Consider the following 23,964-nt stretch of genomic DNA (forward strand, 5'->3'; position numbering starts at 1 on the left):
TTGAGCAACAGGCCCGTGCTGTCGGTTTCTGTATTTAACCTCCCCCTCTTGGCCAAAAGCTGCTGCTGGTGGAAGCACGGGGAGCTTGGCATTGCATAAACAAGCCGGAGGAGAGCAGAACCCATGGTATCCGTGAGGAGGACGGAGGCCAACGTGCCGTGGTCAGCGTGGAGGCACCCGCTGGGTGCTGGGTCTGCAGCCCCACACCCCTCAGGGACTGTCCTGGTTCCAGTTAGGACAGAGTTAAGTAGCTCATAGTAGCTGGTAGGGTGCTATGTTTTGGATTAGGATGAGAAGAGCGCTGATAACATGCTGATGTTTTAATTGTTGCAGAGCAGTGTTTACACCGGGCCAAGGACTTTTCGGCTTCTTGCTCTGTCCTGCCAGCGAGCAGGCTGGGGGTGCAGCAGGAGCTGGGAGGGGACAGACCCAGGACAGCTGACCCAAACTGGCCAAAGGGGTATTCCATACCATCTGACGTCATGCTAAACAATATATAGGGGTGGCTGGCCGGGGTGGGGGGCCGGCTGCTCGGGAATAGGCTGGGCATCGGTCAGCGGGTGGTGAGCAATTGCATTGTGCATCACTTGTTTTCTTACACATTATTATTGTTAATACTATTACCATTATCACTATTATTATTATTATTGTTATTATTATTTTCCTGTCTTAATAAACTGTCTTTATCTCAACTCACAGGCTTCACTTTCCCGTTTCTCTCCCCCATCCCAGAGAGGGAGGGGGGAGGGTGAGCGAACGGCTGTGTGGTGTTTAGCTGCCAGCCGGGTTAAACCACAACAGGGACCTACCAAGACACGCAGGGCATGGAAAGGAGCAGGACATGGTGAGAGTAAAGTGCCACAGTCATCGTGTGTCATGGGCTGCTATCCAGCAGGCCTGCGGATCATGAGAGAGTCGTTCGGGCTCAGGACTGTGCCCACATCTGTCACCTTTACGTTCATTCAGTCCTGAAACATGAGGTTGCGTTTCAGCACCAATGACAGTGAACAAATGCAGGAAGAAAATGTGGTTATTGCTGAATATTAACCATGCATTCCGCCAAGTTGCTGAATGAAATTTCGGTTTATTGCCGCTTTTGATTTCTGTCTGTTAGGAAATCTAATGGCAAATCCATGTGTTGTGCTATCTGATGGTTCAGAAAATGCTGGGAATAAACTGAATCAGGACCACAATGTGAAGAAAACAACACTAATACAAGTTGTACTTCTTCATTCTTGTCACATATAATTTTCACACTATAAAATAATAACACATAATTTTCATACTATAATAAAAAAAATAATAAAAAAACCACACAGCAATTATACTACCTTTATAGTATTTCCTATTTAATTGAATAATAAAGCTGGTCAGACTCCGGTTCTAAGCAGGCTATTCAGAAAACCTTTATTTATTTATTTATTTATTTATTTTAAAATAGATAGTATCTGTTATGGATTGGTTTTCATACCCTGATATGCAGGACCTCTTCCCCCCTCCTGGGCCTGGCACCTTGGAGGCTTGATTTAGAGGAAGATGTGTCAGCCAAGCAGCCTAAGCTAAGGCTGGGAAATAGTGCTGCAGAGGGCTGCTTCATTCCCAGAGGCTTCATGGTGCGAGATCCCTGAGAAACACAGGCGGCTCAGTCTCCTTCACCTGCTTCCCTCATCATAAGCAGGGCTGGACACACTTCTGCTCCTCTTGTGCCACCTTGAGGGAAAAAACCTCCGGTGCATGGCTTGGATTTACTGAGTTTGCTGCTACCCAGATGTCCAAATGGTCTGCTTTCAGGTCAGGTTTTTCCCATGCCCCTGGGCAGAATAACCACTTCTCCTGGTGGGAACGCAGACCTGCCTAAAAGCAGACTTCTTGGCACATACTTCAAATGAAAAATCTCTTCTGCTGAGAAAAAGACAGCATTGTGTTGTGCTGTGCTGCACAGTCTGTGCAGCAAGGGGTGGTAGAGAATAGGGAGATTTCTGACTTGAAAACTCACAGCCTGTTATAAAAGGAAAGAACCTGAGCCACAGACCCTTTCCTTTTTCTCAATGCTATTGAAAGAAAGCTAGATAAAATCCTCGCTTCATTATTAGTCTGTCCCTAGGCCTGTCACCTGCTCTGCTGCTTAGGTTGGGATGGGGTGGGTGGGGTGGCTGAGGCTAGGTGCAACAAACCCCATCATTTCTGTCCCTGTCATGGAAACTGTCAAAAGGCCCTGTTTGTACTGCCCAGCTTCTCCCCTGGTTCTTTCTACTTTGTCTACAAGGCTAACTAGAAGGAGAAAATCATGGGAATAAATAGGATTTAACCAGCAAAAGGGGTCTTTTAAAATTGAATTTAAATGATGCTAAAAGACTTTTCAGTTTCGCTTGTGGTATACTGTCAGCCCAGCAAAAATATCTCTTCTGTGGTTAGAAAAACTGGAATCATTTTTAAAATGAGAAGTGCTTCACAAGCACATCTTCAAGATGGTCTCTGCCTTTAGGGAAATGAAAGGCAGGGAGTATTTGACCTGCTACACCTCTTTTGTTCTTGCACAGTTTGCCAGAGGCAATTGATGCTCACCTGACAGCGCCGCCAGAGAAAAGTCCAGCCTGAGTACACAGCATGAGGTGGGAGAGTAAAAAACACCCTGCAGGAACCCATCCCTGATGTGTGCCATGTCTCCAAAGACTTCTGTGGATTGTCTCAACCTTGTAGACTTCTTCACTTTACATGAAACTATGGGACAGCTTCCTGAAGGTAACCAACCACTTCTGCATCATAAAGTTTAATTGAACTCTGAACTAGGTATGTCAAAATGTTAGCAATTTTTAAAATTATTTTTTATTTATTCTCATATATACTGCTTCTGCAGACTGCTGACCTAGTGATGCACATTGCAGTTTTAATGCAGACCCCTGACATTGTGAAGATCTGTTGTAATGTTTGTCCTTCTGTTGATTCCAGCTGCTGGGCTCTTGGATGCACTGATAGCACTTTGGTGTGATGTACAGATGATGCCTTAAATCACATAATACTTTCCACAAAACCTGTTAGCCAGCTGCATCAGCAAAACGTATTTGCTAGCATTAACACGGGTAAAATTAAAACATAATTTCGTGATGCAGCTCCTTCTCTTGAAAGTTTGGGACTCTCCTGAAGTTCCAAGAGCGGGACTTCTCTTGAGAGACACGCTGTGACTAAGTGTTCACAGCAGGAAACAGAAGGCCTGTACACCCATCTCGTAATCTCCCCATCCAAAAGACCAGATGACCATTACCACAAGAAATTCAAGTGATCCCAAGGATCGCTGCCAGACTGAAGAGCTGACATCTAGTGCTAGCTGGCCTCTTCTCAAAAGCCACAGAAAATATTTTTTAGCGATGAAACCCGCTGGTCTTCCCTCTTTGGCAAAATTACAGGCAGTTTCTCTCCCTGTGGCTTCTCAGCTATGGTTTCGGGGCAGAAGGGATGTGACACAGAGGCACTCCTTCCTACTCCAGCCCAGCAGGTAGAGCAAGAAGGGCACGGGTGGAGCTGGTGGGATGGTGAAGTCCTGCCTGTTCCTGGAAATGCAGCGCTCAGCACCACAGCCGTCCAGCACCAGGCTGCTCTTCCAGCGCTGATATTCTGTAGTGGGCATCATCCCAGCACTGGACTTTGACTTGGTTTGTTTTTCCACCCTTTGAGAAAGCCTTGGCCGCCCACAAAGCTGCCTGAGCAGCTGCTTGTGCAGTGCAAACCGTCAGAGCTGACAGCCCAAGGCCATCCGGCAGCGAGCAACCTCTCTGAATCAACACAGACGCAGCTGGGCTAAACGCCCAGTCAAATAAAAAGGTCACCTTTTATCTAGGTCATCATCCCTGCCCTCCTCACAGCACTCTCAGCTCCTCTTCGAGCAGAAATGAAGGCTCCAAGAACTGAGCGAGCTTCTGACCCACAAGGGTGGTCCCTCTGGAAGGGGACAGTGGTGGTGGAAGATGTGTTTTGGAGCCTGTCACCTTCCTTCCAATGGCCAACTGACTTTTGTCTTCTCATGCCTGTGTTTTCTCAGCTTACCTAACACCTAAAATATACATTTTTTTTTTTCCCCAGAATTTAAAGCCAAGCATCCATCAAGAACACACAACTGAAACTAGGCAGGGTTGAAAAATATACTGGTCACTTTTTTATTGAGCACCGAAGTGGCAGAACCCGCACACATCCAGCAGCAGACGCACGAACCAAGAAAGGTTTTCCTGGGTCTGGCACAGATCCTCAGCTGCCACAAGGCAGAGGAGCTCCACCAACACCACAGGCAGCGCTTGCGGATCCGACAGGCCATGAGCATTGCTAGCACACAGTGATATTTGTAAAGTTGATTATAGCACCAAACATACTTTAAAGTGTACATGGGGACATGAAAAACAAGCTACATTAGCGATTTCCTATTGTGCTTCACAAAAGTGTTGTAAAGCCATTTTTCTTTGGAGAGAAGATAAGGTAAGGACAATTTATTTGGTCTACGTTTTCTTTTCAATGTGTGATGGATGACTGTGTTGAAAACAACATTTATACAAGCTGCTTCTGTGGCTTTTGTTTCCGAGTTTGACAACTGATAACTTGAAAAGAATTAACTTGAAAAAGCAAACGTAATAGCACCACGAGGAAGGGTGATGTCTTTGATAACACCCCGTAAACAGAAATTCATTAACAAATTATTAATTTGTAATTTTTCTTTTTTAAAAATGCCTTTTGCAATTAGAAAATATCTTTACCAACCCATCAGGCAAGGCGGTCAGGTATGTGCTCTCTCTAGCTACCAAAAAGCAACCGCTGCATTGAATGTACCCACTAACAGTAAGTATAGTTTTGGATAAAATTACAAAAATGGACCTGTTGGAATACAGAGTTTCATTTAATTCCTAGAACTTGGAGCAAAGGCATGTAGACTTGAAGGGAGTTCAACAAATTAAGAGATTTAGGAACATGTGGAGCCATTTATCTGTTCCTTTGCTCTGTAAAGCACCGAGGAGCATATCTGTTTATGAAAGGAAACAAAGAGTGGTTTGGCATCTCTCATCTCTCCAGCTGCAAATGTCATATGCAAAGTATCAAGTGTTTTATAAGCGTCTGAGCTTTGGCTTAAACAATCGGTGAAAGGAAAGAAAAACCTCTTAGTTGGTGGGTGGAAGCAAGCACTTGTATTTGTGAATTGGGTATTTATAAACACTGCTACTATTCTGCATATCAAAATGCTAATTTTATGCATGCAGATGGGGACATGTACTAAACAAGGAAGCCAAAATATCTTCCTTTGCCTAGTAATTCCGACAGATTTGTCAAAATGAAATGGAACCGTCCCTTGAGGAGCTGCCATAGAAAAAGAAGACATTAGCAGAAAATGTGTTTTCCATTTCCTACTGCAAAGCAGCTAAAAGAAGCTGTGAAGGCCAAAACACAAATAATGTGACCTTAAGGATTTATGGAGTCAACATAAAGGCACAGGACTTCTAGAGAGAAGTTGCCCATCTGCCAGCCAATCCTTTTAATCACATATTTATCCTGCTTTTGCTTTTCTAATATGTGCATAAAATAGCCAGACTTCAGCCCTACTGCTGAGGTTTTGCAGGTACTAAAATACACACATAAAACTTGTGAGTATTAACTGTGCTGGGTAAAAACAACAACTTCAAAAGGCTGTCATGCGTGTTCCTCTAACTGCTTAGACACTGCAGAAAGAAACCTATTTGATCATTAGCTCTTAGTCTGCAGCTCATCAGACTGAGACGCTTAAGGAACATAACTTAAAAAAATAATTTTTTTTTGCTCCTACCTCCTCAAATTTTTAAGATTTCAGGATTAGGGTTGTAGACTGGGTATCAGACCTGGTGAACCCCAGCTATAAATAGGAAAAAAAGAAACCTGCAGGTTTCTTCAAGCTTGACGCTTATGAGACGACTTCTGTGAAGTAATTGCTTGAGATAGGCAGGGACTGGATTTGACCCAGAGAGCTCCTTTAGTCTTAGACTTGATTATTTTCATACATCTTAAATATAATATTTTGGTGTGATTCTGACTGAATTGAACTCTTATACTACTGAGTTATGTTCCTGGTACTGAAATCCGAATCAGTCCCCTAAGACGCACGTAGAGAGCAGGCTCTGTGCCAGCAGCCTGATAAGGGCACTGCAGCTTGCAGGGATCCATTCGGTGATATTTACATTTTGTCAGTAGAAGGGCAGCTCATACACAGTGTGGTTTCTTTCAGGGAATCACTTTCCTCCCCAAGATGATAGGTTTATAATCCAGACTCCTCCTGTTTCTTGAAAATCGAAGTGTTTATCGTTGATGGGCAGGGATCAGGGTAATGCCAGAGACATGCTCATGTAGACTTGGGACTAGAATTCTTCCGAAAGAGAAAACTGTTGAGTAAATCATTCCTTGAAAGCTGCTTAACAGAGCGGTCCAGCTGGGTGAAAAAAAAATCAAACAAAGAAAAAAAGGAATTAAAATATTTATCTTTCCTGGGATGTTTGTACAGAGCTTGTCCTTACGTAGCCACGGAATCTTAACCGTCACCCTGACGTAGGTACATAAGAGACACACTTAACTGCTTTGGTCTCATAACTGCCAGTTAAGATCAGGTTAGTTTTAAAGTGAAGCTAAAAGCGTTGAGAATGGCATATTGGAACAGAATCTTTCGCATAATATTTTCACTCTTGCCTAATTCAAAGCCTGATGAAAGTCAGGGAGCTCTTTCAGTTGGCTTTGGTCTGGCCAGACAAGTACATTTACTCACCTGAGTGGGCCACATTCTTCAGGACAAGTGTTCACGCACTTAAAGTTACCCCACAACGTCACCCATATGCCTAAGTATGACCCTGACTGCAATCCATCCTTTTACTTTGTCTTGCAGGAGCAGTCATACCTGCAGTAGAAGCTCCTAAATAAAGACTTTAAAGTCCTAAAGCTAACAAAGTTTCGCAGCATTTTTCACCTTGAAAAAAATCACTTCATCCTCTAAATACCTAGAAAAAGCAAAGGCTTTTCAAAAACAACGTTTGTCTTGTGGAATTAGAATAAAAAGTGGGAGGGAGAGAGCAAAGTTGGGAAAGACATCAGCTTCTCTGTGGACATTTTGCAGAGCTCTATCTGCAATGCCACGCGTTCTCGGGATACTTCTACTGCACCATCTGTCTGCAGAGCTGTTTCAGCTCTATTCTTAGAGCCTGAGGTATGCATCTGCATAATTTTAAGGTGCTGTCTTTATGCTGGTGTTTTGATGAGAGGTAATTTCATCCTAAAACAACCATTTCTTTAAATAATTGCATACTAAGCACCAACTCCTTTCACTCAGCTGTCCCTTCACTCACAGGACACTTACCCAGGCACACCTTTGATTTTAGCCCAAATGCTTCTGCTGGTTTTTCACGTAGCCAACGACATTGTTGGAATTACTACCTGTAAAGCAAATCTCAGCAAGGTTAGATTGCAGATTAGTCTGTGGCAAATATTTTCACAAGGAGCTATAAACAGTGCAGTTCTATCGGTGTCATTATTTATCTGTTCTCTGGTAGAGCTGCGATAGCAGGTTGGACTGAGGAAAGGAAAACCTTTCCTAGTTTCATCAGCTGAACTGGCCAAACTTGGTTGGTTGCAAGTCTGATGCTCTCAAAGGTCTTGTCTAGTTATATCTGAATATCACTTCCAACTTGATCTGACTGGTGCCCTCTGGGTCCGTATACCCCAATACAAGTTCTCAGCAAGAGATCCTGTGTTTGACTGAGTTCTGTGTTTGTCTGCAAGAAGTCCTGGGCCATGACCAAAGCTCCAAAAATATACTTTAAATGTACAAAAGGTTATTGGATTGGGTGTTTCTCACCCTTGGGTGGGAACCCCTGGCAGAAGGCTGTGTCATTCAACACCGTGTGTCACAGCTGGCAATACTGGTTCCCAAGAATCCCACAAGTCAGGGCACTGCAGATCTGAAAATAAGATATTTTGACCAAGGTACGGAGAGTTGAGACTGAAGAATCTTTCTACTGTTCAAGGACCTTGATTTCATAAGCTGCAAATTCCCTGTAAGCGATGCAATAGCTATAGGGCTTAATAATAGCAAACACTTCATGCCAATTGCTTACCAAAATACTCCTTGTAGTACTTTTGCCTCAGGTTGCGTCCATCTGAAAAAGAAAGTACATAATAAGAACACGTCTAGCCAGCCTTCATTCCCTGTGTTAAACTGCAGCTTTCCTTGTACAGCACAGATATAGAAATAATCATCTCACAAACAAGAAAACAGAAGGCCTCTGTAGCTGAAATAGCTTAGGCTGCTATAAACCTCTTATAAACCTGTTTAGATTATTGAACTATGCGGGCACAACTCACTTTCCCTGAGAGTGGTTAACTGATGGCCACTATAATATTATGTCCTTTTCAGTAGCTATGAGTCAGGGAATCACAGACTTCCCCAAATGAAAGAAAATTTGAGACCATCTATCTTTGATATACAAATTTCAAGTTCAACCTATTTTTTTGTTTGTTTACCGTTTTGTTACATAAAAATGCTCCTAGAAATAGCTAGCATCTAAGAACCATACAGCTATACATTACACTAGGGAAGTTATTAAAGAAAAATATATCAAATAATAAAACAAAAGTCAAAAACCCATCTCTTACTGGTGTTTGCTTGGCAGAACAAGAAAGGAAGGGAGATTTCCAGTCAACTGACCTGGATTTCCACGGAGCTTGATGCATTGGCCCCTGTTAGGGATTCCTTCAGCCGTGTTGCCGGGGTTGATGATGTGGCATTCATACCCTGTGGGGCAATGCAGAGGCTCATCTCCGTCCTCAGTGGTGCTGCAGGCCTCAGCTGCAAAAGAAGCCCGAAGGTCATAAATTGTGGCTTTGTCACCCCCAGGTAAACACAATATGGCAGCACGGCCACCTTCTTCTGCATCTCCTCCCAGACAGGATTTCAGACCGCTTCCCAAGCAAGGCTGCCAAGGAGCTAACACCTCCAAAGAAGTCTGGCAGAGTAGATGATCGTGTTCACACCTGAGACAGAACCTGATTTTTTTTTTTTTCTAACTCAATATGGATAGCCCATATCAGCCCGTCTGCCTGTACCACCACCCTACCCACATCCTGTTCAGCTTGGGCTGTGCAAGGGCTGAAGTGTGATGAAGACCACCACCGTCCACCGTGGTGGGCACTGATGGGTGGTCTCCCCACAGCGCTACTGCCTTCAAGCAGCCAGAAGTCTGCTCCAGCCAGTGTTTGGGGCTGGCTGAGGAGTCAGGGAAACGTGAGCAGGAAGCTGGCACTTTGCTGCTTTGTTCTTTGCTCCACACCCACCACGGTACCAATGAATTTAAACCTCAGATGTGAGTCAGTGTGGATGGAGTAAGGCAGTGCCAGCCCTACCACCACCAGAGGCCTTAACTGCCTTGACCCTGGATATCTAGCAGGCATGGAGCAGAATAAGAAGGTAAAGCAGGACTCACAGGCGGCGCTTACATACACGAAGTGTACAGCCTATGCAGGGACACTCCACCCTTTCATTTGCCAGGATTTTAATTTCAAGAACCTCTGCTGTAATTCCCATGCCATGACTGATGGCTCTTACTGCACTAATTATTCCCTCAAGCTGAGATAAATGTGATAAAATAGTAACAAATAATCCAAGCATGACAAGGGTGGATGAGGATGGACCTATTTTATCTTAATTCTACCAGGGCAACTCCAACGAGATGGAGTCAGAATTTCCTCTTGAAGAACTAGGTGTTTCCATCACAGATGAGAAATAAGGTTTGCTGAGTCCGATACCATCTGTGCAAGACCAAAGAGGGTAATTTACTGGCACTATCTTTGTCTGACTACAGCTGATCAAAAGCTGGAATAGCCTTTTCGTGATGAAATGAAGAACTTCAGGCACACATACAATTCAAGATGTGTCATAGAAGAAAATTTCCTGCCTCTCCGCTGCCTCCATGTTACATTTTGAGGTATTTGAAAAATTTTAATTAAAGTCCTTTTTCTATGGAATTAATTGAGAAGCCCAATCTCATTAGCAGTCCTCAACCTTTGATACTCCCAGCTCCATCTCAGCTTCCCTCAACTCTGCAGTGTTTTGCCTGGGCTTCTGTTTAAAACAGTCTTCTGACACAAGAGCCAGAGCTGAGTGCCCATCCCAGGGCATCGGTGCAGTGAGGCCACTGCATGTTATAAGACCTCCTGAACCAAAGCTGCACACGGACTGTCAAGCAGCTGGCAGAAAATCCATGTATACTGACAAAGACTTTTTTCTAAAACAAACAAACAAAAACAAACAAAAAAACAACCATGCATTTCTACTTATTTCAAGAATGGATAAAAACACACTTCCCTGGAGTATTCCTAGTGCTCTGCTGCCTCCAGGCTTTCCCCTGTGTGTTGCACTTTGCTCTGGAAGGACAGATCTGATCAAACTCTCCTAGCACAGGATTTCCAGCTGTTCCCATAAAAAAAACAACTGATTTATTGCACTAGAAACTAGTACCCTGCACAACACAGTGTTATTTGTGCAGAAACTACAGGCAAATACACGCAGCCCTACCATGGCAAAGTCTGTGGCAAGCCCCGTATGTGATGAATATACTGTTTATTGTCTTTTGTACAATTACCCATATCACAGAGAAGACAGTGAAATGTGCTGTACCTTGTAAGACTTCCTCTGGGCCATCCAAAAGCCACCCATTTCCTCCCAGCCAGCGGGGTTTGGGCTGAACCAACCAGTCTAAAACTGTAAAAGAAACAAGAAAGCACAGAGTCAAGCACAGAGGGCATGCTGTTATAGAAAAAACACAGATATTCTGTAACTGGCAGGATGAGGTTGCCAGGACCCTGAAGGTTGGATTTGAGTGGATTCTCTGTTCCCATGGCATGGGTCAGGTGAGTTGGTTGCCTGGATCCTGTGAGCACTAATCCAGATTGGGATTATTTATTTAATATATAATCCCGGGAAAAGGGCTGGCCTCAGAAGATTCCTACCATTTGTGCTGGTGGAAATTTTGCAACACCAGCTGACCTTAGCTAATTTCTTGACTCAGCAATCATCCCAAACTCAGCTCCAGGAAATCAGAAGTGCAGAAACAGTTTTATCCTCAATTCACACCAAGCACACCTCCCACCTGCGACCTGATGCGCACGGGGATGACTACCGCAATTTCTGTATGTCTCTGCCCCAATTTGACTGCTGGGTCCTCCCTACCTGGCGGGGGCTGCACGGACTCGAGGCAGGCGTAGATGCACCCGTTGTAGCAGCAGCGTTTGTGCCGCTCGCACTCGGAATCGGAGCGGCAGCTGGGCACCTCGCAGGCTCGGTCAGGCAAAGTCTGGGGCGGAGGCGGGCAGCGGTCGTTCTTCTGGTAGTGGGCACTGTGAGAATGAAGAGGGTACTCATAATCCTTGCAAAGAAAAGAAAAGGAAACAAAGGTTTGGCATAAGGCGAGTACCAAGCATCCCATAAATTGAAATAGAAGAGGGATTTTCAAAGCGGTTCTCAAGTATTCACGAGACAGAACAATTAAATGTTCTGCTTTCCCAGCCCCATCTTCAGTGCACTGAAGACACAGCTATATAACCATGTTAACACCTTCTTTGGAAACCCCAAACCATCAAATTGTTGTGTGGAGTTCACATTTGTTTTGAGGTTACATCCCCAAAGGGACCTGGCACTGATGTCCCAGGTAGTGCCTGTCTCAAGAACAGGTTACTTCACCTTTCATCACCTCCTGCTGGACCAAAACCTTTAGGGAAGAGGTACAAAATCTTTCAAGCTAATCCACTGTAGAGGCCTGGGTTGTTAAATTGGAAACCATTTCTAAAACTGGAGATGATCTGGGTGAGAGCTGTGTGGGTGATGTCAGTTTAATCACACAGCAAATGAGGTGGTGTTCGACTACAGCAGAAAGGAGCCCAGCTGCTCTGCACACTGAAAGGAAAGGGGGATTTGAAGTGGATTAACAGGCACAGGATTTTACCAGAAACATTTGAAAAAGGCAGCATTCAGATATTATCTGTGCTGGTGGCATTTTAGCAAGCAGCCAACTCCCTCCATCAGAGGTGAATCACCCCGGCCTGTTCCTTTTTCACCTTTGGCTAAAACACTCTGGGCTTAAACGTAGCTCCCCAGAGCAGCATAAAGTGCTCACAAAGGGCAGAAATCAGTTCTCAGATTTATTAACACACATTAATAAGCTCTGGTCAAATCAGAAGACAGATTCTGGATTTGCCCTTTTATCAGAGATCAAGGCCTAGCCCAAAGTACGAAGTGAGAGCACTGGCAGGCTGCTTGGTTTAAGAGCCATATAGATACTTGGCCCCATCACTGCTGTGTTTTGAAATCGGTGACGAACAACTGGGATTGTTATTCCAAGAAAAAATGTGGTGCAACTGTCCCTGAGGGGGTCCAGGGAAATTTCACCATCAGGCTATGGAGAAATTTGGGTTGAGACTAATATCCTTCTTTATCCCGATGCTGCTTCATTCTAATTGTTGAAAGCTCCAATGGCTTCTGTGGAGCATGTGTGCAAAACATGTGTTGCAAAACAGCACATCACCACACGTAGTGCCCAAAAACACATCCTAGGAGAGGCCCTAGGAGATAGCCTGCACTCATCCCAAATCCACAAGCTGAACACTCCCGCAGTAGCCTAATACTTCCACAACGGTTTTGAGCTCGAAGGACCGAGCATTGACTGTCGCTCACATCTAACATGAGATCGCTTGCCGAAACTTTGGCACTCCTCAGTTGATCTGTAAAGGGGCTCATAGCCCTGGGGACTGACTCCTGGCCCGCTCAGCCTCCGCTGCTACACACCACCGAGCACCAAAAGCAATAACGATTCACGTTATTTGTGCTACCAGTGTGAGAAATTTTGCTTCCATGCTCTGCCGTAGGATATAACTGTCTTGCTAAAGTGGTCGTTTTTGCATAAGAGCTGATCTCATTTCTTTGGGCGATAGGGGGAAATGGAGAGCAGCAGTTTCTCAGCTGCCTGCTTTGCAGTCATTGAGTCAGCAAACGTACAAGTACAGAGCAGAGTCAGGGTGATTAAAAGTTTTAATTTATACTAAAAGGTGTACATTATTTAACCAGGTACCGGATTTTCTTTAATGTGCCTATGTCTGCACATAAGAGACAGAATTGCTCGTGTTTCTGTAAACAGCCTCCTGCCCTGTTCCCAGTATTAGCCAGGTCCCACTATCAACAATTCCTTTTCTTCTGCTTTTGCCGTAGTTTCTTATACACAGTGAATAAGAAACTGCTCAAGATTCCTCCCATAAGGTTGTTTTTCCATGAATTGGTGCGCTGTTTGATCCACAAGACAGATTTGAAGAATACATTCAATAATTTTCATCATGCTTTCAATTTTGAAGTGTAAAGCAAGGTGCCATCTAACATCTTAAACTGTTCCCCAAAAAGCTGAAAAAAATCCAGTTTTGAAACAATGTGCTCTTAACCTCAATATATCTAAAATTCAATTTGTTTGTTGTTGGATTTTAAATATAGAAATTCTTGGACCACGTAAGTTGCAAACACTTAAGTCTCCATATGTGATGGAGCATGCACCTTGGAGGGTCACAGTTTAATATTCTATTACTTGAAATATCAGCTGCAGACTGAAAACGTAGGGATGTGAATAACACTGGCAAATAATGGATACATGGGAAAACAGCAAACACACACACACAGCTACTGCAGTGGCTTTACAAATGATTCAGAAACCAAGAAGCCAAAATTACAATGAACACTCAGCTCAATGAATGAGATTTCCGTTTGGGAACAATGTACAGTTTTCAGCCAAATACCTTTGGTCTTCATGAACTTGCTGCCCATTTTCTCTGATCAGCTACTGCTCTTAATCCTTTTCATTCTAAACCTCATAGACAAAATTCACAAGAATAATTTGTCTAATAAAATTATTGCCACTGCTTTATGTCTGCTGAAATCTCAGTGGGAATCTCTCTCATTCACAAAGCAGCCTGGCTAAGGGTGTCTCTAGGTAAGGGCTACAAGGTCTCTGTAAAATCTCTCCAAGGATTCAGTTTGGCTTGGAGCATAGCTTGGATTCATCACTTTTACAGATTGTGACAACTATCAGAATTTCTTCTAAGAATCTTTTTCAATTCAGGAGGGAAATTGTCACATCCCACGGAAACTGATTAAATCATTTTAATGAAAATATCTGCATTAGAGATATACAGACACAAGGTAAAGTAAAAAGTTCAGAGTTTAGCTAAGAACCCTGGAAGTCAGTAATGACGATCACAGAAAACCTGAATGCAACACCACTCACTTTCAACCCGTATTTTCAATGGTAACTGGGATGCAATCTGCCTTTAAACAATCCCAAATCTGTTCCGTTATTTGCACCTGAATCTGGACCCTGGGCTTGTGCCAAAGCACAACTCTCTGCTAATTCATATTCTGCTTGGCCACGTCTAAGATCACTGAGATCACACGTGAGGTTTTTGTCAGCCTCCAGTCGCCAGCTCTGGCCCTGGCAGGTGTTTCCAGACAAGGGCCATAAACCCCATTTTCTCTGAAACAAGACCCGGTGTCTACAGTACTGGAAGACTGTTGTAAAATAGGGGTGGGCTTAAAAATGCATGATAGCGATAAGAGAACTGGAAAACAGGGAATAGAGTGCAACATATGTATGCAGGCTTTAAAGGCCGAGGGATGCTCTACTTGTATGTCTCTCTTAGGCACATGTAGGATAGAAGCCTCAACACGAGGTGTGCTAATCTGGTAGACAAAGAGCATATCTCCATGTTGATGTATTACAGCTAGCTGGAGGGTAAATAAATTGTTGGAGGAACATTACAGCAGCTGTAAGGAATTCTTTGTTTCTGGAAATCTTTAAAAGACGACTGGATTTTTTTTCCCCTAAAATGCTTGATGTAGTAGACACCGGAATAAATTCAAGACTGCCCCAGGTTTTCCCAGTAGACATGTGGGTGTCTTGATAATAAATTGAAGCCCATTCCCAGCCAGCTTCCTCCCTGTCCCCTTTGGGAACAGTCCAGACTGTGCAGGAGGCTGCAGAACAAAGCTGCAGATCACTGAACTTGAGGGTCCCTCTGACTGGAAAATACATGGATTTCCTAAAAGCTGGCACCCCAGCTCCTCTATCCCAACATGACTGCCAGACATTTCTTGTCATTACATTCCCTATCCTCTTTCTCTGTTCTCAATCAGCTCCTCCCTTCCAACCAAAACCTTTCCTCAGAGTCCATAATGAACAACTCCTGGCTGGACCTCAAGCCAGTTCCTCGCTGTAACACCTGCCCATCCATCACTCTGCAGCCACTGGTTGGGTGGATGCATTCTCTGGACTGAGTTTTGGATTCAGACACCTTATCTCTGTCACCTCCCTGCCTCTCTCCTCATCCTCCCCCTACAAACCTTGCCCAAGGCCTCCTGGGTGTCCTCTGGAGATGTTTTGGCCCATCTCACGTATGGCTGCGCTCTGCCGTGAGTGCCTCCATCTGTTATCCCTCTATCCAAGAGCCTCCTAGATCTGCTGTTCCACCCAAAGCCTCTGATTTCCTAACAGTAGGGAGCAGACAATCTGGTAGAAAAGAAAGCATCTCTCTGATGAGGAGAGGATGCTGCAGAAACAGGCTCTTGGTGGAGAAGAGGATGGCCTTCCTCCTCACGAAGCTCTAGGTGAAGGAAAAAGAAAGGCATTTTCTGTTTTCCCAGATGAAATGTTTCTGTCAATACGAGCAGCTCTAGCTGAGCATGCCAGATCGGTAGCACCTGGGTTCGTGGCTGCCAGAGAAAACAGCCTTTTGAAGAACTGTAGGTTGAAAGAGGATTTGTCCTCAGGGGAGTGGGCTCCGTGCCTCTACACAGCACATTATCTGAAGATGAACATGTAAATACATGTTCTACTCCTGTCCTATCTCTCTGGGACATTTACACTATGATCCTACTGAATTTGTGCGTCACATTGAAATACGACAGAAGAACATACTGATAAATATACTTTTCCAGTGAGCGAGTTTGCACGAAACACAGCTCTTGCTACATCATTTTCCAATTAAAGTGCAAACCAGACACTCTGTCCCAAGGGAGGCTACAGTGAAGCAAACTTCAGGTCTGAAAATAGCAGGTTACCTTTAAAATATTAACACAAATTCTCTACAAAATTTCAGTGAGACAAATACACCATATTTAATTTCATTCAGAATGAACAAAAGATGTGTATCACACTTCTAAGTCAGCAGTCACATGAACCAATTGTAGTTGTCCCCAGGCGTCACTCTAGACATCATGGGCTAAACCCCATCCATTTTAAATTAAAAGCCCTTGTATGTGGCTGCAGAAAACAGGTGGAGGAATCCCTCTGTGACACCAAGGATGTTTATACACATGCAATGGCTGTAAAATGCAATTAAACCTGAGCACGAGAAAACAGACTGACCGGGGCATCCCCCCATGGCCATCTCCAGCAGCTGGTAACTTGTTGCTGCTTCACTTTCAATCCCAGTGCTACTGCTCTAGGTACCACAGCAGATTTGGGAATGGTGGTGGTGGTGGTGCTCAGTACCCCACTGGTGAATAGCCACGCGGCTCATTTTCCGCTCTGGCACACAGGCACAGCAAGTGCTCCAGCACTCCCATTATCACTAGGAGGCAGAGGTATTTACCCAAAGTTACCCCAAAAGGCAGCAGGAAACTGAGCAGGGAACCCTCCTCCCTGCTCTAAGAAGATAATCACATTATTTTCTTTTCACTAAATCTATTCCCAGCCATGTAGGTTTTGCATTCCCCATTCAGGCTTCCCTTGTTGCCCTCTGAAGTTTCTAGGAAAAGCAGTGATGACTGCAGCTCTGATATATTTTCAGCATGCTTTACAAGTTCCCTGTTACAACAGCTAGGTGGCAAAAGTTTAGTACAGCCTGGGAAACTTAACACAGCCCTTTTATAAAGAGATAGGCTGTGCATTCAAATGCTTCTTGTTCTAAAATGATATGCACACATAAGGAAAGCTCCCCTTTCAGAGTGAGCACACCCAGCTCCCCAGAATCGCCCCACCGCAGGCTACTCACATCATATTTCTCCGTCATTTTCAGATGTAGAGCACGTTTCCAGAGATTCCTTGCACAGCCTGAGTCTGGCAGCAAAATTAAGACACACAAGGCTGCAGTGAAGATCTTTTTACAGAAAATCATCTCTGACGGCATCCTGGAATCCATTTGTCCCGATGAGAGATCAAATAAGGAGCTCAGCTTTCCAGGATCCAGGCGATTCAGAGCCCTGGCAAGGAGGGAGAGAGACGGAGAGGGAGGGAGAGTGAGGGCTGATCGCTGGGGAGAGCCGCTTTCTGCTGCGCAGCTTGTGGGAAGGGAAAGGGGAAAAAAAAAAAAAAGGAGCCCACGAGCAGAAGCCAGGAGCTGCCGTTGAACTTCCCTACGCAAAGTTAGATCGGGTTCTCCGCTCACATGTTCATACAAAGCACATGCTTTCCTTGAATGATAGATGGGAAGATTATTTGGAAAGATTATTTTTAGACCTTTGTTCCCAACATCTGGCATCCTCAGAGAGCCCCATTCAAAGCCAAAGCGTGGGATCAGATGACAGCTGCCGCAGGGGGAAATAAAGGTCTTGGAGGGGTGGGCTCGGCAGCATCTAGAAAACAGCTCACCCAAACTTTCCAGGCTACTCGGCTCTCCCTTTGTGTGCTTCCCGCTGTGCCCCGAGCCGTGGTTTCAGATCATGTTCTGACAAAGTGATAACTTTGTATGAAGGCTGCTTGAAGGAAATGATTTAAAGACATGATAAACATGCAGAGGCTTTAATTAAACCAAGTTGACGTTAGCTTTCCGCAAATGATTTTGAAGAAGGGGAAGATGTGGCCATCAGGTAAAAATAAATCCATATGCTTGGGTGGGGAATAGGGAAGGAAGGTGCTTTGGAAATGACATGGCCAAATGGAAAGTGAGGAAGGGGACATGAGTCAGCCTGTGCCTGACAATGGGAGAGACTGGATATGGGGATGAGATACCCACATGATATTCAGGCACCCCGGTGTCTGAAGGACAAGAATCTCCCTAAGAAATCAGGCAGAAAACATCCCAGCGTCCTGCCTGGGACAGAGGCAGGTGCCAAAGAGTAGAAGAACCGTGTATCTGTTACGTGTATAGAAGTACGTTCACATATACATACATCTATACATGTATGCATATGTAGGTATGTATATGCTTTCTCAGCCTTCAATAATAACTTGTTCAGGGCTTCCTGAACCAAATGTAGGGGACTGCTTATTTTATAATCCTCCTTGAACTCCTGCAGCAACTTGTTCACACCTTCTACCAGGGTGGAAGTAAGAAATGGACCCACAAAATTAGTCAAGATGCGAGCTCTCAGTCCTGCTTGCTTCAGTTTACCCCAAATGTTCAGTCCCACTCTGTGGCCAGGGCCTCCCCAGGGAGCTCCGAGGGCATCTTTGTGGAGATGCAGTGACTATATACATATTGCTCCATCTTTGTATGGTCTTCACCATGGGTTGCTCCTGCAGTAACAATAGTATCTGCCTAAGGTGCAAGCAGAGTTTTGGGGTCTGAGCAGATCTGGCTGACAGGACAGCCTCCAGGGGAAAGCAGAGTTCAGCAACCACAGCTCTCTGTCAAACCCACCCAAATTTCACCTAAACATCAACCGAAATCAGGAGTTGTGCTGGCGTTAGTAAAAGGCACACTCAGACATCATTAGTACACACAGAGAGGAATATATCACTACCACAAGTCTTCTGGTTGTGGCTTTACTTGTTATTGCTCAGAGGGCTTTGTCTCACACAACAGGATGCCTCCAGTTCTTCTTAAATACAAATCTCCCCTGTTTGCTGCAGTGTTAATATCTGCACCTTGATAAAGCACCTTTCAAGCACAACCAGGAGCTCCCACCAATATCCCGACTCCTGTGCCATGAGGTGACAAATGACACAGCTTGTCCAAAAGAATAAACAAGATTTTTTCTTAGAGTACTCCTACTTAATTTGTGTCTTTGTGCTACTCCACTTGTCTGATCTCTTGCTGAAACACAAACCAGCGAGAAACAACTGTTCACGATAAATCTTCCTAATTTCATTTTTGTTGTTTGTTTCGTAGACTTGCAATCTGGACTTGAAGCAACTAATGCTCAAGATTAATAGCTGCTACAGACACCATTTTCTGGCCTTTCTTTTGGCAGATATGCAGTTTTGACATTTACCCAGGTGAAACTAGGGTCTGTGCATTACAGTTCACGGATTGTATACTGAAGAAATGTGAACACTCCTTGCAGTAACAGATTTCAGCAGATGGTCATGGTCTTCACATAGAAATGAATGTTGGTATTGCAATATTTAGGTCTCCTGCACACAACACCTTCCATCTTCACTTCCCAAGGTACTGCATGCAGTGCCTGGACTGGATTATTCCCGCTGGTGAAACTGAGGCATGGGGTAAGGGATTTGCTGAAATTAGACCTTCTCCCATCCGCATGACCAGACTCCTTAGAGTTATAAACAGTGCATACTAAGCTGGTGCCCCATGTTTCAGTTCTCTATCTTCACATCCATTCCTCATGCCGCCCATTGCCATTCCTCACATACTTCTACCACCAGCCTGTCTTGGAAACTAGGCAAGGAATTTCATATTTTTTACAGCATTAAGAAAACCTGCTTTAGCTGGAAACACCAGAAGGAATATATTTCTTGGTCTTTCTAGTTATTTTTCTTCCTGGTGGTCCCTGGCAGGGCTGTCTTCGCAAGCTGTCTGTCTGCAGGACAGTTTCAGCCCATTTCCTATCCTCACTGCCCTCCCCATTTGAAGCCTAATGCACACCAAAACCAAGATACCAAGTCCACCAAGACCAAGTCCACCTGGTTATGGAGGCTCCCTGCTCCTGCTCCAGAGCAGTTCATGTTTTACCCAGTTCACTTTGAATGGCACATTCAGAAGGAAAAAAAATAAAGCAGCAGCTGCTTTGACTTTCCAAAGAACTTCTTGTTTAACTAAGAAATATTTGGCAGGTATATGGCTCCAACTATTAATATGAAGGATTCTTAGCAGCTTGTGAAATAAATGTAGGAATCAGGCACAAGTTCTTAGCAAACACAGCCTCTGGAAATAATTAGAAATTTTAAATTTACTACTAAGCAGAATTCTGACTTGTCTTAATTTAAGTGCTATGCAGTTGATAACATATGACATTTGAAAAACCCTTATTACAAGAAGAGGAGAAAATGAACTGCCATTTTCTCTTGAACTACATCTTATCTATACACACCAGTTGGGGCACAGTCATTTCTCTGCACGGAGCAACTCCCTCACGCTGCCTGCAGTTACATCTGTCTGAAGGTGCTGTGTGCCTATCCCATATACAAAGTGGAATAAGCGATGCTGGTATAAGACATCCTCACAATATTATGATGTCTTGGCTAGATTTGGCTCCTGCTTGTCTGAAATCTTGGGCATTGAGCAGGCAGGGTTCCTTTGGGTGCTGGCATGCAGTGTACCTGCTAAAGAATTGTGGCTGAATCCACAGCAAAAAATAGGTTAGGGAAACCCATTGTAAGATCCCCTCTGGTGTTGTCATCACTGTTACACCGACAGCTGGAAAAAAGAGACAAGTATACCAGGATATATAAGTATATCCATGCTGAGCAATCAGCCTCGTGAAGGTGTTAAAGTGAAAAGCCCCAGCCAGCCACAATGACCAGGTGCAAAAACATGTGTGAACATTAAGCACATTTCCTGCTGGTAAAAGTGTCCTGCAGCGTGCTCAGCTGTGTTATTCAAAATAGGACTATTTATTCTATACACTTGTCCTGGGAATACACACTATTTTGCTAAGTCAAGACTTCTCTGCTTCAAGGTCTGTGGAGTAGTTCCTCACATAAAATTCCCACTGCCTTCAAGGATGTTAAATGAGATAGTTTCGTATCTCATTACGAAGAAAATAGTCACCTTCAGTATATGGATCTGTGCAAATTTTCATTCCACAAATGGCTTCAAGAGGGCAGGTTCTACAATAACATAAGTTGCAGTCAGATGGTAATGGAAGAACGTGGCTGAGACTTGAGTATCTCCCCAGGACCTTTGAAACCTTCAGCTTCACTTCTTACAGCAAAGAAGAGCTGGGGGAAAGGTATTGGAATGGAAAGCCTGGCATTTTATCCAGCTAAGAGAATAGAGTCACAACTAGAACCAGGATTCATGCAACCTGATTAGAATGAATTAAATAATGGTTTATGGAATAATGGTTCTCAGGGAGGTTCTGAGTGAAAGTTCCAGGGCGTTTGTGCAGCCGGGAAAAATGTCTTTGTCCAGCCAAAAATAAGCAGGGTAGGTCAGCCCGAGCCGACTTCCCCTTTCCCAGAGGAAAGATCTGACTTTTAAGGAAAGATTATGTCAAAAAGAGAGTTTCCTCAAAGCACACAACCCCAGCAGCACAGGGTGACTCATTTGAGCTTGATACAATCACCATACCTTCATGCCAGGGGTTGCTGCAGCTCCTTATCCATGAAAATAACAGGCAGCCTGTTTCCTCACCAGCCTTATATAGGTTCTGCTGGCAAAAGCAAAGGGCAATGGTTTTCTGGGGTTTAACCAGGTTAGAGGTTATTGATATCACCTGGTCCTGTGCGAGGGAAAGGTTACAGCATGCTCTGCCTCCCCCTAACCCCTGCAAACCCTACTTGCAATCCCAACTTTGTGCACACCCAGGTACATGAATGGGATAAACCAAAAGAAGCTGCAGTGTTTTTGAGAGGAAACACTGGATGCAGATGATGCACCCAGAAGGTTATTTTAGGACCAGCTCTATAGGAAGACACCAAATCTGGGATTTTGGTGTGGATTCGTTCCTTCTCTGAGCAGGAGCTGGCTATTGTGTCTGTGCCAGATGTATGCTACCAGTGAACCCTCCCGGGAATTTACAGGATGAAATAAAAGATCAAAAGCAATGCAAAACACAGACAGGTGATTCTCTTTAAGCATCTGGCCTCAAGCTCTCACAAAGCCTGGCAGGGGTCAATGTTAGGTGGCCCCTATCCATTTGGACAGGCCTGTAAAGAAGAATAGAAACTATTCCTCCTTTTAACTCATTTTATTGCATATGAGATATAAATTAAGCAGATGAATGTTATTAGAGAAGCACTCTCATGCATGCTGCATCCCACTAACAAAATTAACAGGAAGTCTTAAAATATACAATCAAAATACATCCATTACAAAGGGGGAAGGTGCTTTACTGGGGGAAAAGGCTGGGCTCTGGGGTGCAGCATGCAGCTGTGCCTCCGCTGCAATGCCGTGTGCCCGGGGGAACCTCTGGGAAGCCTGAACAATTCCTCTGGGTGGGACCACTGGAGCTGGGTGGTTCTCGCCCACACCGTCGGGTCTGGTTGTGCAAACGCAGCACTCGGTCCCCTCTGGGGCCTCGTTGTCCCAAAGCCTTTTGTCTCCAAAGAGGAGAGCGGTGAGCGTTCCCGCAGAGAGGAGGCTCTGGGGCTGGGGGCAGCAGGGACCCTTTCCCTCTCAGGCCATGGGGTGTGCTGCATGGTTTGGGTGGGGAGGATGTACCGGGAGCTCTCACACTGTGACCACCAAAGCAGCTGAGTCACGGACCGGAAAGCTCAGAGAAATCTCCCTGGAAGAAAGGCTTAACCCTAAAATGAAAGACACGGTGCGTTAGTCTCTCTGTGGATTCACATGGATGTTACAAGAAATCCACAGCCTTGTACCACGCTGCGCGTGGCAGCCAGATTGAGCTCCCCAGGGGCAGAAAGATTGAAGCCAGGCTGCCTAAAAAAGCAGAGCTGCAATCCAGGGGATCAAATCAGGAAGAAGCGTGGGGCACATGATATTTTGTTTGGACCATGGTAAGGCACGAGTCAGAGCCAGGATCATGCAAACATGTGGGAATGGACTTGTATAAATCCATCTAAAAGGCATGTTCCATTAGGAAAGTCACAATTTTACACAAGACATCGAAACGGGGGATATTTTCTGGCTGAAGGTGTGTCTGATTCCCTGCACTGACCCATGATGACTTGCTCAGGGCCAGGCACTTTGATTTTTGGGGCTGCATCTCTCTAAGTTTGAAATCTGCCTGCCTGTGACCCCAGAGACAGATGGTTTCCCATTACAAAAGTGTCCTGCCTACCTCCAGAAATAGCAACTTAATACACCAAGTGCCTGTTGGTGGCACCTGCAAACAAGGCAGATGAAGTGCCAGTCATATACACATCATCGCTGTGCCTGCAGATAATTTCCATAAAGGAAACCTTTAACCTCAGCTTCCCACACACCATTACAGATGAACTCCCTCCTGCTTTGCTGGGGCTGCTCTAAGGCAGTGAGTACTTTGGCAAGGACAGTAAATGATTTTCCAGGTCCAACCGCAAGGCAAATGTCTTAAGAGCTCTGAAAAAAAACCTCCATCTCCTTACATTAGCTCTGAGGATGTGCCAACACTCTCCAGAACAGAGACACAACCTCAGTGCTCAGCAGGATCCAGCAGCCATGCAGGGACCCAGCAGGGCAGGAGCATCGCTGCAGCCATACGGGGATGCTAAGCCTTGTAGTTGGTAACATTTCTTCAGGATTTTTTATGAGATCTAAGGATTTGGGAATCTGAGAGTCACATTTGACACATTATCCCATGGCTTTTCAGGAGCTGGCTGTGAGAAGGCAGATGTTTTTTTCTTGTCTTTTCTTATCCAAGGAGCAGGGTTAAACAAGCTAAAGAAAATCCCACTTGCCTTTGACCTCCTGATAAAGGTCTTATCTCAAGCCGGTTGAAGACGAACAGCAGTATTTTGAACCATTGCAGACTGGGCTTATCTGGGAGCATTCCCTTTTATCTCCTCAAGCAGTGTGTCTGGAAATCAGCACATGTGTTTCCATCATCTACCTGGTCTGAGGGGACTTGCAGGCTCTCTCCTGTCCAGTAGCTCTGCT

General features: G+C 44.7%; 1 protein-coding gene across 6 annotated transcripts; it reads right to left on the minus strand.

Moving 5' to 3' along the window:
• Positions 1 to 4,122: 4,122 nt before the first annotated feature.
• WFDC1 (WAP four-disulfide core domain 1) lies at positions 4,123 to 21,514 on the minus strand. Of its 6 annotated transcripts, none has more exons than XM_067004274.1 (8): positions 21,493 to 21,514; positions 17,071 to 17,278; positions 11,216 to 11,411; positions 10,664 to 10,747; positions 8,696 to 8,836; positions 8,106 to 8,147; positions 7,349 to 7,425; positions 4,123 to 6,433 (listed from the first exon to the last, which is right to left on the minus strand). In XM_067004274.1, exons 2-7 carry the CDS (start codon positions 17,215 to 17,217, stop codon positions 7,367 to 7,369), a joined length of 669 nt encoding a protein of 222 aa, XP_066860375.1. In that variant the 5' UTR covers positions 17,218 to 17,278; positions 21,493 to 21,514; the 3' UTR covers positions 4,123 to 6,433; positions 7,349 to 7,366. The 6 variants fall into 6 exon arrangements, with proteins under 6 accessions (XP_066860375.1, XP_047931011.1, XP_047931008.1 ...); XM_048075054.2 differs by lacking the exon at positions 21,493 to 21,514 and adding an exon at positions 17,667 to 17,808; XM_048075051.2 differs by lacking the exon at positions 21,493 to 21,514 and adding an exon at positions 17,535 to 17,587.
• Positions 21,515 to 23,964: the final 2,450 nt, after the last annotated feature.

This window comes from Anser cygnoides, chromosome 12 (assembly GCF_040182565.1).
Source record: "Anser cygnoides isolate HZ-2024a breed goose chromosome 12, Taihu_goose_T2T_genome, whole genome shotgun sequence".
NCBI classification, from domain to species: Eukaryota; Metazoa; Chordata; class Aves; order Anseriformes; family Anatidae; genus Anser; species Anser cygnoides.

Excerpts from the sequence above, each read along its gene's own strand:
- WFDC1 (XM_048075051.2), bottom strand. The coding sequence starts at position 17,572 with ATGGGGCTCTCTGAGGATGCCAGATGTTGGGAACAAAG. Across the intron at positions 11,412-17,070 it reads AAATGACGGAGAAATATGAT|GATTATGAGTACCCTCTTCA; the intron begins GTGAGTAGCCTG and ends TTTCTTTGCAAG. Across the intron at positions 10,748-11,215 it reads GTCCGTGCAGCCCCCGCCAG|TTTTAGACTGGTTGGTTCAG; the intron begins GTAGGGAGGACC and ends TTTCTTTTACAG.